The following is a 14,650-nucleotide window of genomic DNA, read 5'->3' on the forward strand; positions in this document are numbered from 1 at the left end:
ATCAAACTGGATAGAACAGGAAAAAGTTTATTTAAAAAACCCTCCTCCCCAAGAATTCTATATTGGACAGGCGTGGAGACAGGTACTTCCTTTCTCGTTTTAGACTCATAACTAAGTTTTAAAAAAATAAAAAGCCTAAAAGCTTTAAAAGATTTAATGTGAAAACTCCTAGTTAGACCAAAAGCTTACTTAAAAATCGAGAGGTGGCTTCCAGTTTAGACTGGCATGGAAGGACATGTGGTTGGTGTCAGGAGGAAGGAAGAATACAGTAATTACATGGGTGGAAGAGCTAATCAAGATGAAGCACTTAACCGAAGGTCTGGCCTACATTACAAATTTAGGTTGACTTAACTACATCATTCAGGGCTGTGAAAAATTTCATTCCCTGTGCAATGTAATTAAGCCATCCTCAGTCATGGTTGATGGAGGAAATTCTTTCATCAATTAGCTACTGCCTCTTGCTGAGATGGATTACTATAGTAATGGAATAACCCCTTCCATCTACACTACAGGAATACAGCTGTGCTGCTGTGGCATTTCTAGTGTAGATTGACCCTAAATCTTTGAAAGTCAATGGGACAGGATTCTAAGTGTTAAATCACTTGAAAATCGGACTTAAGCCATGTCTACACTACCACTTATGTTGGCAAAACTTACGTCACTTGGTGTGAAAAAACAGACCCCTGGTCAACATAAGTTTTTTTTTTTTTACTGGCAAAAGCTTTTGTGTGCACAGTGCTATGTCAGCAGGAGACCTCTCTCCTGTTGGCATAGAGCGGCTACATGAGCGGTCTTATAGCAGTGCAGCTGTGCCACCCACTGTAAGTTTGCTAGTGTAGATATGGACTCCTTTGAAAATTGTACCTTAGGGTCCCTGCTCCAAGAAGTTAACGAGATGCAAAACATGAGAAAGTTACTTAGCACATTTGGGAGGTGTTAAAAATAAAGACTGTTTATGCAGCTTATTTGTTTTGCCATAATAACTAAATACATGTGTTTTATTAATGACTAAGTCTTTCACTTAGTAGCGATAATGAAGTAAAATACCTGTGTAATTCTGTTTAGGTTTCCTTCAAAATTACAACACCACTTTAGATTATCTTCGGTCTATTCTCATTACTTACCTGAAAGTGGGGTTCCAGAAGTAACAACTTGTCACTCCAGAAGTGCTGTCACTGTGGATTACATTTTCTATTCTGCAGCAAAGGATGATAGTGCTGCTCAGCCAGGTAAAGAAGCTGAATTCAAGCACTAAAGTTCGCTTAAAGAATATCTCCCTGCTGAATGATGAAGTTCAGAACCTAGCCTAAAAGGAGGCATATTGGTAAATTTCACAGATCTCAAGTACGCAAAAGATACTAACTTCAGTGATTTACAGGTGCCCAAACATTTTGAACATGTGAACTGTTCCCTCACAGATTAAGGCTATAGTCTTAACTCTTCCTGTCCTTTATTTTCTCCCTTACTGATTCATGTTAGCTTGTTGCTTGCTGGGATCATTGTTGTACATAGGGAATGTCCTCTGTAGAACACTGCAGTGGCCTGCACCGTTTCTTTTACCAAACACTTTGACACTTATGTGGTCATCATTGTCTCCTTGACTATAAGATTCAAGGAGTTGAGGACTCCTGATGAGCATTAATTAAAGAAGTGAATGCCAAGGTAGTATCACTGTCATTCGGTAGCCTATGTGAGCTTAGTGACTAGACCAGTGATATGATTGGTTCACATTTTCAAAAATATGATGAACAGAGATTTCAGATGTTAGATGACAATTTCTGCATGAGTGGTCATGTTTAAAATTACCTTGGAGCAGCATTAGTGTTTTCTCAAGAGATGACCTATGTGATTTTGAGATCTCTTGGTATGGGATGAAAAAAATCACACTGGAGCATTTGTGTGTGTGTACCTGTGTCGCAATTTTGTGGTTGCAGTTGCAGCTAAAACTCACCAGATGGTGCAAGGAAGACACAACACATCTGGGTGGGTGCTTCATTGGTAACATTTAAATGCCAAGAACGGGTAATGTACCACTTACTGTATTTGTGGTCTTGTTGTGGGTTCCCTGAGAGACAAGTTTCCATGTTTTACAATTGGCCATCTGCTTTGCTTCATCCTACAGCATCATACAGGATAATGAGCCTTTTATATTGCTTGAAATCCTTTTAGTTTCACAAAACCATTATACAGTGCAGCCTGGCCAGCTGAATCATTCTAGGGGTAAATCCCATAACAGGGAGACCTGCGTTCCACTCCTACCTTAAGCACAGTCTTCCAGTGTGGCCTTTTCAAATTGCTTAACCATCTGTGCCTCAGTTTTCTATACACTACCAAATGTAAAAGGAAAAATGCAAGAAAATTAATCTAGCTTCAAGGACTTGGATTTGCAATGTGCTGAAAACTTCTGCAAGGTGCCATGTGCCCTCAACTACCCCTGACTTCAGTGTGAGTTAAGGATACTCAGCATCTTGCAAGACTGAGCCCTAAACCACCTAGAATGTATATATTATGGTAGTGCCATTGCATGCCCTAATTAAGTTTGTATTCAGTTTTGCTCTGAAAACGGGAGTTCAAGCTCTTTGTTTCATATGAAAAAGTGTATCTGCCGTAAACTTTCAGCATATAATCTGAGTAAAACTTGAATTTTCTGAGTAGTTTCAAGAAAATCGGTTAATTAGTTTCCAAGTGCTAATAAATTTAAAATTGGCCTAATAACAAGTTCGCATTTTAAGTCTGGTAATGTTTTGGGCCTCGTTAGCTTATAAACTACAGGTTGTAGAAAGTCTAGACTTTGTACATAGTAAATTTGGGAGTGGAGGGGTCTCTGGAGCTAGGTCATTTTATTAATTAACCAAAAAATGGGTTTTACTGCATAGCTGTTGGTTTATTCTAGCTTAGCTGAGGGAAATCAGTTTGAGACCCAGCTTTTGGGTCTCTGTAGCCCAGGAGTTCTGTGGTACTGTTCAGACAGTTCAGGAGCACTCCTGAACCAGCTGAATAGTTTCATCCATGAAGATCAGGATCTTTGCCACAGCAACTGTAGCTTTGAAGACCAGGATGTGTCTGAAAAGTTCAACTAGTTCAGGATCTGTGCTGAGGCTGTGCAGTATTCCTGAGCTGACTGAACAGTTTCACAGTGACTAGGCTGGTCTTCAATGCAGTCAGAGTTGCTGGCTTGTTAGAGCTCTGCAAAGCTGTTCTGCTGCTTGAAGAGTGAAGTTCCTGAACCAGCTGAGTAGTTTCATGGAGCCCCAAAGTAGCTGCTGGCTTGCTGAAGACCGGGAGTTCGGTGAAACTGTTCAGCTGGGAAGCTCTTAAACTATCTTCTTTTCATGGATAAAGCGACAGTTACTGTGTCAAAGGACTTGTTTGTTTGTTACGTATAGAACGATCTTAACTCTCACAAAACATAGTGGATATAATCAGCTGTGAAGTGATTTGTGTATAGCATCATTGTTACCAAAGCGTTGTATTAAGACATCACAGGCCACTCTGCCCAGGTTGGAGACCTCCTTCCATGTATAAGGTGGGTGTGGGTATGTATGATTTGGCTCACAACTATGTGTTTTCTGCACATACTTTTCTTCTTTTCTTTTTATGTAGGAGCCGAAGATACTTTTGATGGAAGTCTGAAGCTTCTTGGTAGATTATCACTTTTAACAGAGCAAGATCTGTGGACAGTTAATGGTCTTCCCAATGAACATAACTCTTCTGATCACCTGTCCTTACTAGCTCAGTTCAGGCTTATTGAAGAATAATTCCCAAATTATTTTTATATCTGCACTTTCCTTCACCGTCTCTTCCTGTAATTTTTTTTTTAATTCAAGGACTTCCAGACTGGTTAAAGTAATGCCTGCATGCTGAATTTTTAGTGTTGTGTAAAGTAGAGTTTTTAAATAGATTTCTTTATAAAGTTGCTCAAATTACTTTGTGGAGTCATTAAGACAAAAAGAAATGAGTTTACATTAGCTTCCTCTTTTTGATAATGGAAAATGTCTGTGCTATAATCTGAAAAAGGCATTATTTTTAAAAAAGATGTTTTTATTGTAAATCATAGTAAAATGGGTGATGGTTCTTAAGTACAGTGTATTTCTCTCAATCCTTCAAGCAAAAGATTGTGTGTTTGTAGCAAGCTTCATAATGAGCTCAAAGTAGGTATCTATGTAGTTTCAAGTGTATTCTATTTCAAGTTGCTTTTGTTGCCCTCCCCAACTGTCTAAATATTGGGCACAATCTTGGAGTCCCTCAGCAGGAATTTAGCTAGTGCCAGGACAGCCGGATTGGGCCTGTTCTTGCAGTATCGTAATTAGTTATGCTCTAAAAAGTGATTGTGTAATGGTTAATCTTACAAGAGTATAACATGTTTTGCTGATTTGCAGAAGCTTTAAAAAGAATCTGAAATGAAACCAAGTAGGCAACTTGTGGTATCTGAACACAGAGCAGTAAAGCACAGGTAGCTCTGACAGAGTTTTCATGTTTAAACACTTTGTTTGTTTTAAACAGACTTATCTGGGAGTCTGACCTTTTGAGGTTTTGGAAGTGTTTATGGAATAGGTGAGGCTATTTTTCATGTATTCATCATTTAAATATTGTAACATTACTACAGCTTCAGAATATTCAGCATTTAAAGATTCCCTCATGTTCAGTTTCATAATAGACCATGACACAGCATACCCTGCAAAACACCTAGGACTTACAGATGAAACCTTAATGTGCTACATTAACAAACTTCTTGGCTGAGGGGAGGACAAACAGAAATTCTTGTGACTTAACTCAATCACACACAGATCCATACATTCAATGACCTTTCAAGGTCCCTTCCAGTTATATGGAGATATACCTATCTCATAGAATTTAACGAACAGAAGTATAATTACTAAATAGAGTTGCTGTCACTAGTGTGCTGCTAGAAAAAACCTGAAACTTCTACTTGATCATTATATTCCAATAAGCAGCTGAATTCAGAAACATTTATGTTCAGTCCACTTTCATGTCCCATTTTCTGTATTTTAACTTTAATTTTACTATTTTAATTACAGAATAACCATCTTCTTGATTGTCATTTTATATTCTGAGACTTAAGCTAAACATTATTTCAGAGGAATGTGGGGCCAATGACAGTCCAGTTGATTGAACTCATAATTCAGACTTAATGTTTTGGGGTGATTGGAGTTTTGGTTCTGCTTGAATGGTTTTTCTCTGATCTTTGCTAACTCGATTGTGACTTAAGGATCTATCTGCACAGTGAGCTAATCTGTCTGGCTCTATAGCCATCCATTCAGTTAATGCAGAAAAACAATGCTAGCTATTTTATTTAAAAATAGTCAGGAGATACTTCTTGGCATACCCGATTTTATGTGGGTTAGGTTAAAGCTTCTAAGCTCTGGGGCCAGTACATGCAGCTATGCTGCCAGGCAAATGGCTGCATAACTTAACTTTTTGTGACAATGTCACAAATATCTGGCACCAGATAAATCTGAAAAGGCCATCTTCTCAGCCTGTTGTATAAGTGCTGAATGTGGATGATCTGTATAGGAGCAAGGGTAGATAGCAGAAAGGGTTGAAGTACTGTCACTGTGGGAGAAAAAGATTGCTGCTGGCTCAGACTTCTATCCCCTGCTCTGGAGGAGCAAAAGGACCCCTGGTGGCACCTGCTTTCTCCTGCAAACATCCCCATGTTGTCTTCCAAAGCACTCATTCAGCTCCTTGTTCCATTGCCTTTCCCATAACCACTGCACCTCTTAAATTGGAGTTATTAGATTATATAATCAATTAACAGTGACAGTAATTCCCACTTTGTTTCAGTGGGTCTAACGTGCTCCATAGTACATGGGAAAAGAGAGCCTAGCACTAAGCTTATTGGTTGTTCTGCCTGGTTCATTGTCTCTGACCTAGTGTGTTCAAAGTCAGATTTTTAGAAAGTTTTTGCTGTCCTTGGTAGTTACCCTCATTTTTTTCTTTTGCTGCTAGGACAGATTAAGGGAGATCAGTAAACAGTGAAAATTTATAGTGCTCGGGGAGAGTAGTAGAGGTTGTACATGGAATATCACAGAAGCACGTATTAGTCTGTCTGTGTATACGTCAATGCCTGAACATATGAGCTTTGCACTCCACACACTTGTACTCTGATTCATGGTGGAGGGTTGTGTTTTTGTTTTTTTAACTAAAAAGGTGGCTATGGGTAGAATTTGATAAATTTACCTGTTTTTAAAATGGTTCAGCTGTGATGTTTAAAGAACACTGGGAAAGTCTCCAGCTTTATATAATTGAAGTGAGGAAAGGGTGAGAGCTAGACCCTTTTTTACTCTTCATGTAATAGTGCTAGAGTTTCTGGCAAAACAGCTGACTAACAGTGGTGCTAAGTACTCTACAGCTCCTTGAATATCCTTTACATGAAGACAATTGAAACATTTTCACTAAAAATAGTTGCTGCCTAAGGGAAACTAAAGATTTCCACTGAAGCTGGAGCTCTGTCAGTATGGCAGCTTTTATTTATCTATAATTCATATGATAAAGCTAAATCAATTTAAGTTGTAATTATTTTAATAAGGATGTTACAATAAAAACCATGACCATCCTAACAACCCTACAAGGTGATGGGGTTGCACATACAGCCTATTCCCCCAACTAAGAGATGGGCAGACTTTGAGATTTAGGCTATATACCACCTATCTTTAACATACTTACGTTTTCAACTGTCACACCTGTCCCACACTTATTGAGCTGGCACAACTTGTGCTAAGCCACTGCTCAGGCTCAACTAGTGGCAGAGTTCTTGCATTTTAATGGCTGAAAACAAGAGTCAGGCATGAAAAACTAGAGCTACCTTATCACTGACTGCAACACTGCTCCTCCCCGTACAATTTTAGCAATGCATCGCAACTCACCACTAACGCCACACACAACATTAGGCTGCTGCATAACAGGCTGGAACACTGTATGATACACACTTTCTCCCAACTCCTGACTTCATAGGGGAAGGGGCAGGCTCAGATCTCATTTTCTTCTGCCAGCGAGTGGCTTCTAGTTCTTCCTAAAGGCCTGTTCTTTTTGAACCCTCCACTTGTGGCTTTGTAACAGGCAGTGCTGATACAAGCCAAGGCCCTAGCTATACCGAAACATTTTCAGGTTTTGGTACACTCAATGCACATACTTGTCAGCACCAGCTCCCATACTGCTGTAATCCATACTGACCTCATAGTTCATACAAGGGATTGTAGACCGGACAAACTTAAACAGAAAATAGTTCAAAGAAAAAAAATGTTCATGCTGAAAAATTGAGTTTCCTCCTCCATTCCACCTCCCTGCCCTGCAAAGCATAATCGTGGTTTGGTAGAAAGAGGGTAACAAGCAAGGACAGTGAAAACTTCCTAAAAATCTGAATTTGAACACACACAGTTCTTTCTTCTATCCCTACAGGATAGTGGAGCCAAGCCAAGGGATGAACTATGTATAGTGCTAGTCTGTATCTGGTCACAGTTTTGAAAGAGGTTATTGTTTGTTTACCAATTTAACAAGCCAAACACTTCAGAAAATGAAAGTAAAACTTAGCCTAGTTTTATCTGACAGATAGCTATTTGGTGCTGCTAGAACTGCAGGGTACTTACATGCAGGCTGGTTACATCTTAACAGCCACAAACAGGAGTACTTGTGGCACCTTAGAGACTAACAAATTTATTAGAGCATAAGCTTTTGTGGGCTACAGCCCACTTCTTCGGATGCATACAGAGTGGAATAAAGATTGAGGAGATACAATGTGTGTATATATATATCTCCAATATTTATTCCACTCTGCATTCATCCGAAGAAGTGGGCTGTAGTCCACAAAAGCTTATGCTCTAATAAATTTGTTAGTCTCTAAGGTGCCACAAGTACTCCTGTTCTTTTTGCGGATACAGACTAACACGGCTGCTACTCTGAAACTTAACAGCCAGTTAACCAAGGTGTTGAAGGAAGCCACCTGCATGCCTTAAGGACATTCCCTATTTCCCTCCTGCCCAAATCTAAACCAACAAGGCCACTAATACTGTTCTGCTTCATCAGCACATTATTAGCAAAGAACCTGAATAACTTACTTCTCTCTTCAAGAGACAGTTCTTAACTGGTGACAATGCTTTGGATAGAGCAGAAACTTTGCCCTGACAATAAAGCAGCAGCAGCAGCTGTTAAGGGGGAGATGTAGCATTCGGTACTGATGAAAGATGCTGAGCGAGTGGTGTTTATTGTTCCACAGAGAGATTTCAAGGGTATGATACTGTCTTTCAGTTTCTTGGCAGGTACCATCACTAGGGGAAACAAGAACTCACCATGTGATTAAGGGCTTAATGCTTAGGTTACTTTGTGCCAAATAGTGGTTGGCTGATTTAATATTGAAGATTTGTGAAATTTTGCATTAACCCCTCCTCCATTCTGGTGTTACTAGCCTACAATGACTGAATCAGAGTGACTGCTTTAAAAACACTTTCCCCATAATGACTATATAATTTAGTTCATACTACTACTACCTGTACATTAATACACATTCCAAAATACTAGGCTATTAAAAAAAAGAGACCAAGACATTTTATTAAAGTTCCATGCTGCACATAAACATACAAGTGATGAGAAAAGCAAGACCTGGAGCCATGCACATGTATTCTTCTAGAATACCGTTTGACAAGTTTGCAATGAGCTAGAAAAACAGGCAGTTGGAATCAGTTTTAAAAGGTAAGACAAAAATGCAAGTGCAAGAGCAAATTGAATAAAATTCACTTGTACTTCAAAACAAACCAGGTACAAAATAATTTGTCACAGCTTTATAGCTTAGAAAAGCTTCGGTGTAGTAAGTTAGCGTTCAGATAAACCATGTAACCCAAAATACTCCGGATGCCAGTAAAACCGCATCATCAAGTTGGAAGAAATGCAAAATAGGCAGGGTACTGTAGAAAAACCAAATATTTTTTTTCAAAATCAAGTATATTCTAATGGCACCAAAGTGCAGTTAAAATCAAGGCTTCTGTTGCTTAACTAAACCTTATTTTCCTTATTACTTCATTAATGAGGAACCTGTTGTGTACGCTAACAGTTGGCTGATGCTTACAAGGTCACAAAACACTGAGCAGTACATATTTTAGAACTTAAATTCTATTGATAATCATAATGGCTTAAAATTTTACACTAATACAAACCATGATTTTTCTCATTCTTTACCCCGGCACCTAACCTCCTCCCTCCCCCCCAAAACCCCATCCTAGTCAAAACCTATTTTAAAGCAAATAAGACTTAATACACAAAACAAAAAGGTTGTGGGCTGTAATGATGTTTCACTGCAAGGAACCCTCTCCAGAACTCAGGAAAAGGAAATCCTCTAAATTCAGTCAGGTCATAATCACCGGTGCTGTTCTTCAGACAGAGGGGGAATCGTTTTGAGTAACCAAAATGAAATGTGAATTAGGAAAAGAAGTTACCAGCTGTTTTTTGTCTGTTTGGTATGGGGGGGGGGGAAAGGAACTAAAAAGTGGGGAAATACATAGCCTCAAGCTTGCAATGAGCTCCAAACATATCTGTAGCAAACCTAGCCACTTTCAGTGGAGCCCTGTTCAATTGCAGCAGGACCTGCCAGGGCTGATTGCCAGACTGGGGCCTTAATTTAGTCTCTAGTCATTTTGTAGCTTATTTCACGATTGTGTATTGCAAAAATTCCACGACTTTTTATAGAAAGTCATGTTCTCTTCCTCCAGGCATAAGAAAGGCCAGACAACAGATCAGTACATTATTCAGTGTTTATGCAATAGCTTGCTTGGGAAATTTTTCCATCTGACATTACAGTAAATCAACTGCCTTAGTACTTTTACTTTATAATAAAATTCACCTCTCTCTACCCCACCAAAATGACTATGACCTTGCACCTGCATTCACACCTGTGTAAAGTGAGTAGTCGTGCTTACACCATGCACATATAAAAATGACTACGCAAGCTGCAAGGTCATGGAAAATCCGATTCCAACTTCGGGGACTGATTTCTCTTTAACAGCTAAATATTTATTAAATCTGGGGCTCCTACTTCTCACAATATTAAAGCTTTATTCATATACATCTCGTATGATAGAGGTATATTGGAGTCTTTTGAATTGTCTCATGTATAACTGGAATTAAACCGAAAGCTATATTTAATGGAAGCTATATTAACGTTTATAACAGAAGCACTTATTTTGTATCGTCATCTTGTCCTGTGCTATCTAAGTATTTGCCCACTACACAGTATGAAAAGCTTTCCCATGCAGGACTATGTTTTCTTCAAATTACTGTTGGCAGTCCCATCTGCTTCTGTATCCATTTCATCACTGGCTCATTCACAGTGTTCCAAAAGCCCAAATGCCTTAGTAAGATTCTAGTAAGTATTATGTTTGTCGTCTTCTTTACCTCTCCACCTCATCTCCTCAGAAAATCCGAAGGACAAAAAGGCCCCAGTGCCCCATGTTTCTGGCTTGTTTGTTTTTTAAAACTTTAGAAAGCATGGCTTACAGTGTACAGGCTAGATTTTCAGAACAGCTCAGCTCCCATATATGTACCTAAATGAAGTGGCTAAACTTTCAAGTACTCCGCACCCACTAACTCCCAGAGTTCAATGAGAACTCCTGGGTGCTGAGCACTTTGAAAATCTGGCCACTTCAAAAATCTGACTACTTCCATTAGGTCCTTAAATGGGAGCTCAGCTGGTTTGAAAAGCCAGCCATACATCCGTAGTGCTAGTTAAATCCATCAGCAAAAGGACACCATAAGGATGGAGGAATAGACAAACTTGTTCTTGAAAAAAATGTGAAAATCAACTATTATTGCTACGCCTACTCTAACAATAATCTCTTTTTAAAGGTCACTGTAATGCATATAAAGGAGAATCTTCCCTAACTAAGTTGTGATGTCTGATCTTAATATAAGACACAAAGGCATCACCACCTTAGACTGTTTAACCTTCAAAAGACAAAAATGATTCAAAATTACACACAAATATGGATAGAAAAATAAACTCTCAAGGAAGCCTATTGATTCTGACATTTCCTCGTGAGTCTGAGACTGAACACACAGTTTGACTGTTAATACAATGCAAATGCTAGCCTCTACAAAACAATGATCTCCAGGTCTTGTGCTTTAACACTGTAGTCTGCAAAGTTTAAAAGCTTGTGACAAAGTTTAAAAAAATTATGAAATTTTAAAAATTCATTGTTGGTCAGTTATTAAAAAACCCAAACAGAAACCTCAACTGGTTCTCTGTATTTCTAAGACAGCAGTGCTTTCAAGAAGACACTTGCATCAAACCTTACACTTTTTCATAGGCATGCACATAATAAAGAGTGGCGGGGTACATCTAATGCAGTTACATAGTACTCCCAGAAATGCTGGAAAACAGTACAAATTGGTTATAAAATTAAAATGGTCAATTTTGCATATCTCTTGTATACTGAGGTAATACACTTTAAAAAGTCACATCCACCTCTGCACTGCTATTTTTATTGCTGAATAAAAATTAATATTGACTTGATGTTTAAACCGACTGCACCCCAGCATGTTAACACTAACGAGAAATATTTCATCACCACTCCTAATACTACTAATGGAGCACAATATTAAAAGCCAATTAAATAGATTAGAAACAATTATTTAAATTAAAAAAAAAAACACACAGTGGTTCCCTCCTATTTGATGAGGGGAAGAAATCCTGTCGATAATTTAGTTTTTCATTGATGTCACTTGAATTTAAAAAAATAATACTGCCATCATTCTAGAATTTCTATTTTCTAGGTGAAACTTTAAATAAAATCCACAAGTTCTTAATAAATAGTCCTGGTTTCTCTTCTCCCCCACCTCCCCTTTCTTTCAACGGAGCATAGGGTAATGTGTGCAGTGAGAAGCACCATGGAAGCCCTCCATCTGGCGTATGGCTTTGTTAGATGCGTAGTTGATAGCCCACTTCATTCAATGTAGTGAGATCACCCCCTTTCTTGTCCATCACTGCAGGCCTGCAATGAAAGAGGGAAGAGGTGGTCAGCGTTCAGCATTTCTTTGACACAGAGATTGTGCAATTGAAAACACCATTGCAAAAAAAGAAACTAATGGAACAAAGTCTCTTGTCACTTAATCTAATGTAAAAACTTTTTTTGTTGAATGAACTAATTATGCAGAAAGCATCCATGTTATCTTCACATTGTGATGGCGGGAAGATCAGAGCTGCATGCAGAGACTTGGGGAACTGTGGGTAAATCCTTTAAAGGTAAATCCTGTGCATTGCCGGCTCCTTTGCAAGGATTTAAGCATTACATAGATAAACATTAAACAGCAAAAATCGTTTCAGAAAAATGCAGGATTTATTTAGAAAAGTGAGAAGAAGAGAGATGCTCAAGTTAAAAGTCAACCTCTTCAGACATCTCCTTTTTTCTGGTGAATACGATTTAACCTGCTCTAATGAATTGGATCAATAAAATTGCGGGCTTTTTTGGTTGGCATATCATTTACTAACCAGTCCTTTTTCCTGTGACTCTCTCTGCCACTTAGTTTGGACACAACTTTCCAATGGAGTTGTAACTGGAGCAGTTCACTATTGACTATTAGCTGTTCATTTGAGATGCATAGTTTCTGCTCTTTGATTAAGAGTGTTGCACCATTGAAGGTGAGGGCAGAAAATAACACATTTCTACTATGAATTCATATAGCTTTTGAGATTTGGGAACCTTATTGCAAGTAGCTAATGCTCCTTTAACTATTCACAAATTGAACTGTTTAGTCAATCTTTCTACAACTAGCTTTATAAATAGTTGCATCCTCTTCTGAATGGTTACCCTGTGTCCTATTTAGCTTTTAAACACGTTGCAGAAAGGAAAGTGTCTTAACTATGGGCCCAATCACCTATGAGGGGATTAAGCCTGAGAAAGTCTCTGCAAGGTTGTTGTTGAGGTTTTTCACATATTCCTTCAGAGAGGATAGAGCCATAGCTCCATCTCCCAGAGCCTGTGCAGACCCCAGACAGCCAGTGGGAGATCAGCTCCGTGTCCATGAAGGCCAACACCCTGGCTCTGCTTCCACAGCCTTAAAGGGGGAATCGCAGCAGTTGGGTCAGTAGAGCCTGGAGTTGTATTAATTTTCTTCTGCAAGTCGGGGGGGAGGCAGGAGGAGGATGATTCCCTTGAGCCTGCCCACCTCTTACCAACCTGCCTATTCCCACCAGCCCTCCTGTTTGTGAATCCCAGTACCTGCAACATACATGAGGCTTGGGGGAAAAGGGCAGGAGAACATTAACATGGAGGAATCAGAGCCGCCTTTCTTTTCCCATGGTGGGGGAGTGACTTGCACTGAGGGTCCCTTCCATGTGGATTATGGGGATACAATCAGGCCTTGTAACTGTGCTATATAAATACGGTCTGAGCAGCTCTGATCTTCCTGGCCTAACATGTCCATCAGGCTGCATTTCCTGTTGGAATTGTGACTAAAATGGCAGCCACAGGCACGAACCAGCTCCTCAGTTCATACTGATTGTGAAATATCTTCAGGTATTTTAAAATACTGCTTTAAAGTCTCCTTGTATATCCTAATGAAGTACATCAATCTCTAGGCTTCTAGAACAGCACTAAAACTACTACAGTTTTCCTGTCAACGTCTAATCAAAGTCAGTCTCACTAGAGATGCACGTTATTACACTCACCTAACATGCATTTAAAATTTCACGTAATATTAGCTGAGAAGACAATATATTTTGTGAGCTGACATTTAGCAGCACAGTTACTGGTGCTGACTCTTGCATTACATCCAGTCCCTAACTCTTTCCCAGATTAAAAATGAAGCACTGGTTTCCAGTTTCATACAGATGAATCAGAATTACCAGCCCCTCTGCTTTGGGTTGAGCAGAAAGAACAGAACCAAACAAGGGACCATCATGTGCTAAGGCAACACCTTACAATTTAAAGGATTTTTTTTTTTTTTTTTTGCTTTATCCTTGTAAAATTTTCCAAAAGGATAAAAAACAACATATAGCTTTTTATTTAAATGTATAATTAAATATGTACGTACCACTGTGTGGCTTTAAACTGAATATGGGCCTGATTTAGAGTTACCATATTTCTACAAGCAAAAAAGAGGACACTGGGGGGGGGGGAGGAGCCCCGCTCTAGCCCCACCCTGCCCCACCCCCATCCACTCCCTCCCACTTCCCACCCCCTGATTGCCCCCCTCAGAACCTCCAACCCTCCCCACTCCTTGTCCCCTGACTGCCCCCTCCTGGGACCCCTGCCACTAACTGCCCCCTAGGATCCCACCGCTTATCTAAGCCGCCCTGCTTCTTGTCCCGACTGCCCCCTCCTGAGAACGCCCTATGACCCTACCTGTCCCCTGACTGCCCCGACCCTTATGCACACCCCTACCCCCAGACAGACCCCCGGGGACTCCCATGCCCTATCCAACTGCTCCCCGCCCCCGACAGGACCCCCAGAACTCCTGACCCATCCAACCTCCTCTGCTACCTGCCTGCCTCGACCCCTCTCCACACCCCTGCCTCCTGACAGCCCCCCCAGAACCCCAGACCCATCTAACCCCCCCCCGCTCCCTGTCCCTGACTGTCCCAACTCCTCTCCACACCCTTGCCCCCGACAGCCCCCCCCAAACTCCCGACCCATCCAACCCCCCC

General features: G+C 40.0%; 2 protein-coding genes across 6 annotated transcripts in view; one reads left to right on the forward strand and one right to left on the reverse strand.

Moving 5' to 3' along the window:
- The window catches only part of ANGEL2 (angel homolog 2), a 42,420-nt gene extending 29,941 nt beyond the window's left edge, over positions 1-12,479 (forward strand). For 3 of the 4 annotated variants that reach the window (XM_054022370.1, XM_054022369.1, XM_054022368.1), the window contains 2 exons: positions 1,066-1,229; positions 3,604-4,079. In XM_054022370.1, coding sequence (XP_053878345.1) covers positions 1,066-1,229; positions 3,604-3,758 — 319 coding nt within the window. In that variant the 3' untranslated portion in view covers positions 3,759-4,079. Of the gene's footprint in view, positions 1-1,065; positions 1,230-3,603; positions 4,555-11,994 lie in introns of those variants that run through there. The other variant, XM_054022367.1, reaches the window with a different exon arrangement.
- Positions 8,533-14,650, reverse strand: part of VASH2 (vasohibin 2) — a 65,100-nt gene continuing 58,982 nt past the window's right edge. For both annotated transcript variants that reach the window (XM_054022372.1, XM_054022371.1), the window contains one exon: positions 8,533-11,996. In XM_054022372.1, coding sequence (XP_053878347.1) covers positions 11,924-11,996 — 73 coding nt within the window. In that variant the 3' untranslated portion in view covers positions 8,533-11,923. The remainder of the gene's footprint in view (positions 11,997-14,650) is intronic.

Source organism: Malaclemys terrapin, chromosome 3 (genome assembly GCF_027887155.1).
Source record: "Malaclemys terrapin pileata isolate rMalTer1 chromosome 3, rMalTer1.hap1, whole genome shotgun sequence".
NCBI lineage: Eukaryota > Metazoa > Chordata > Testudines > Emydidae > Malaclemys > Malaclemys terrapin.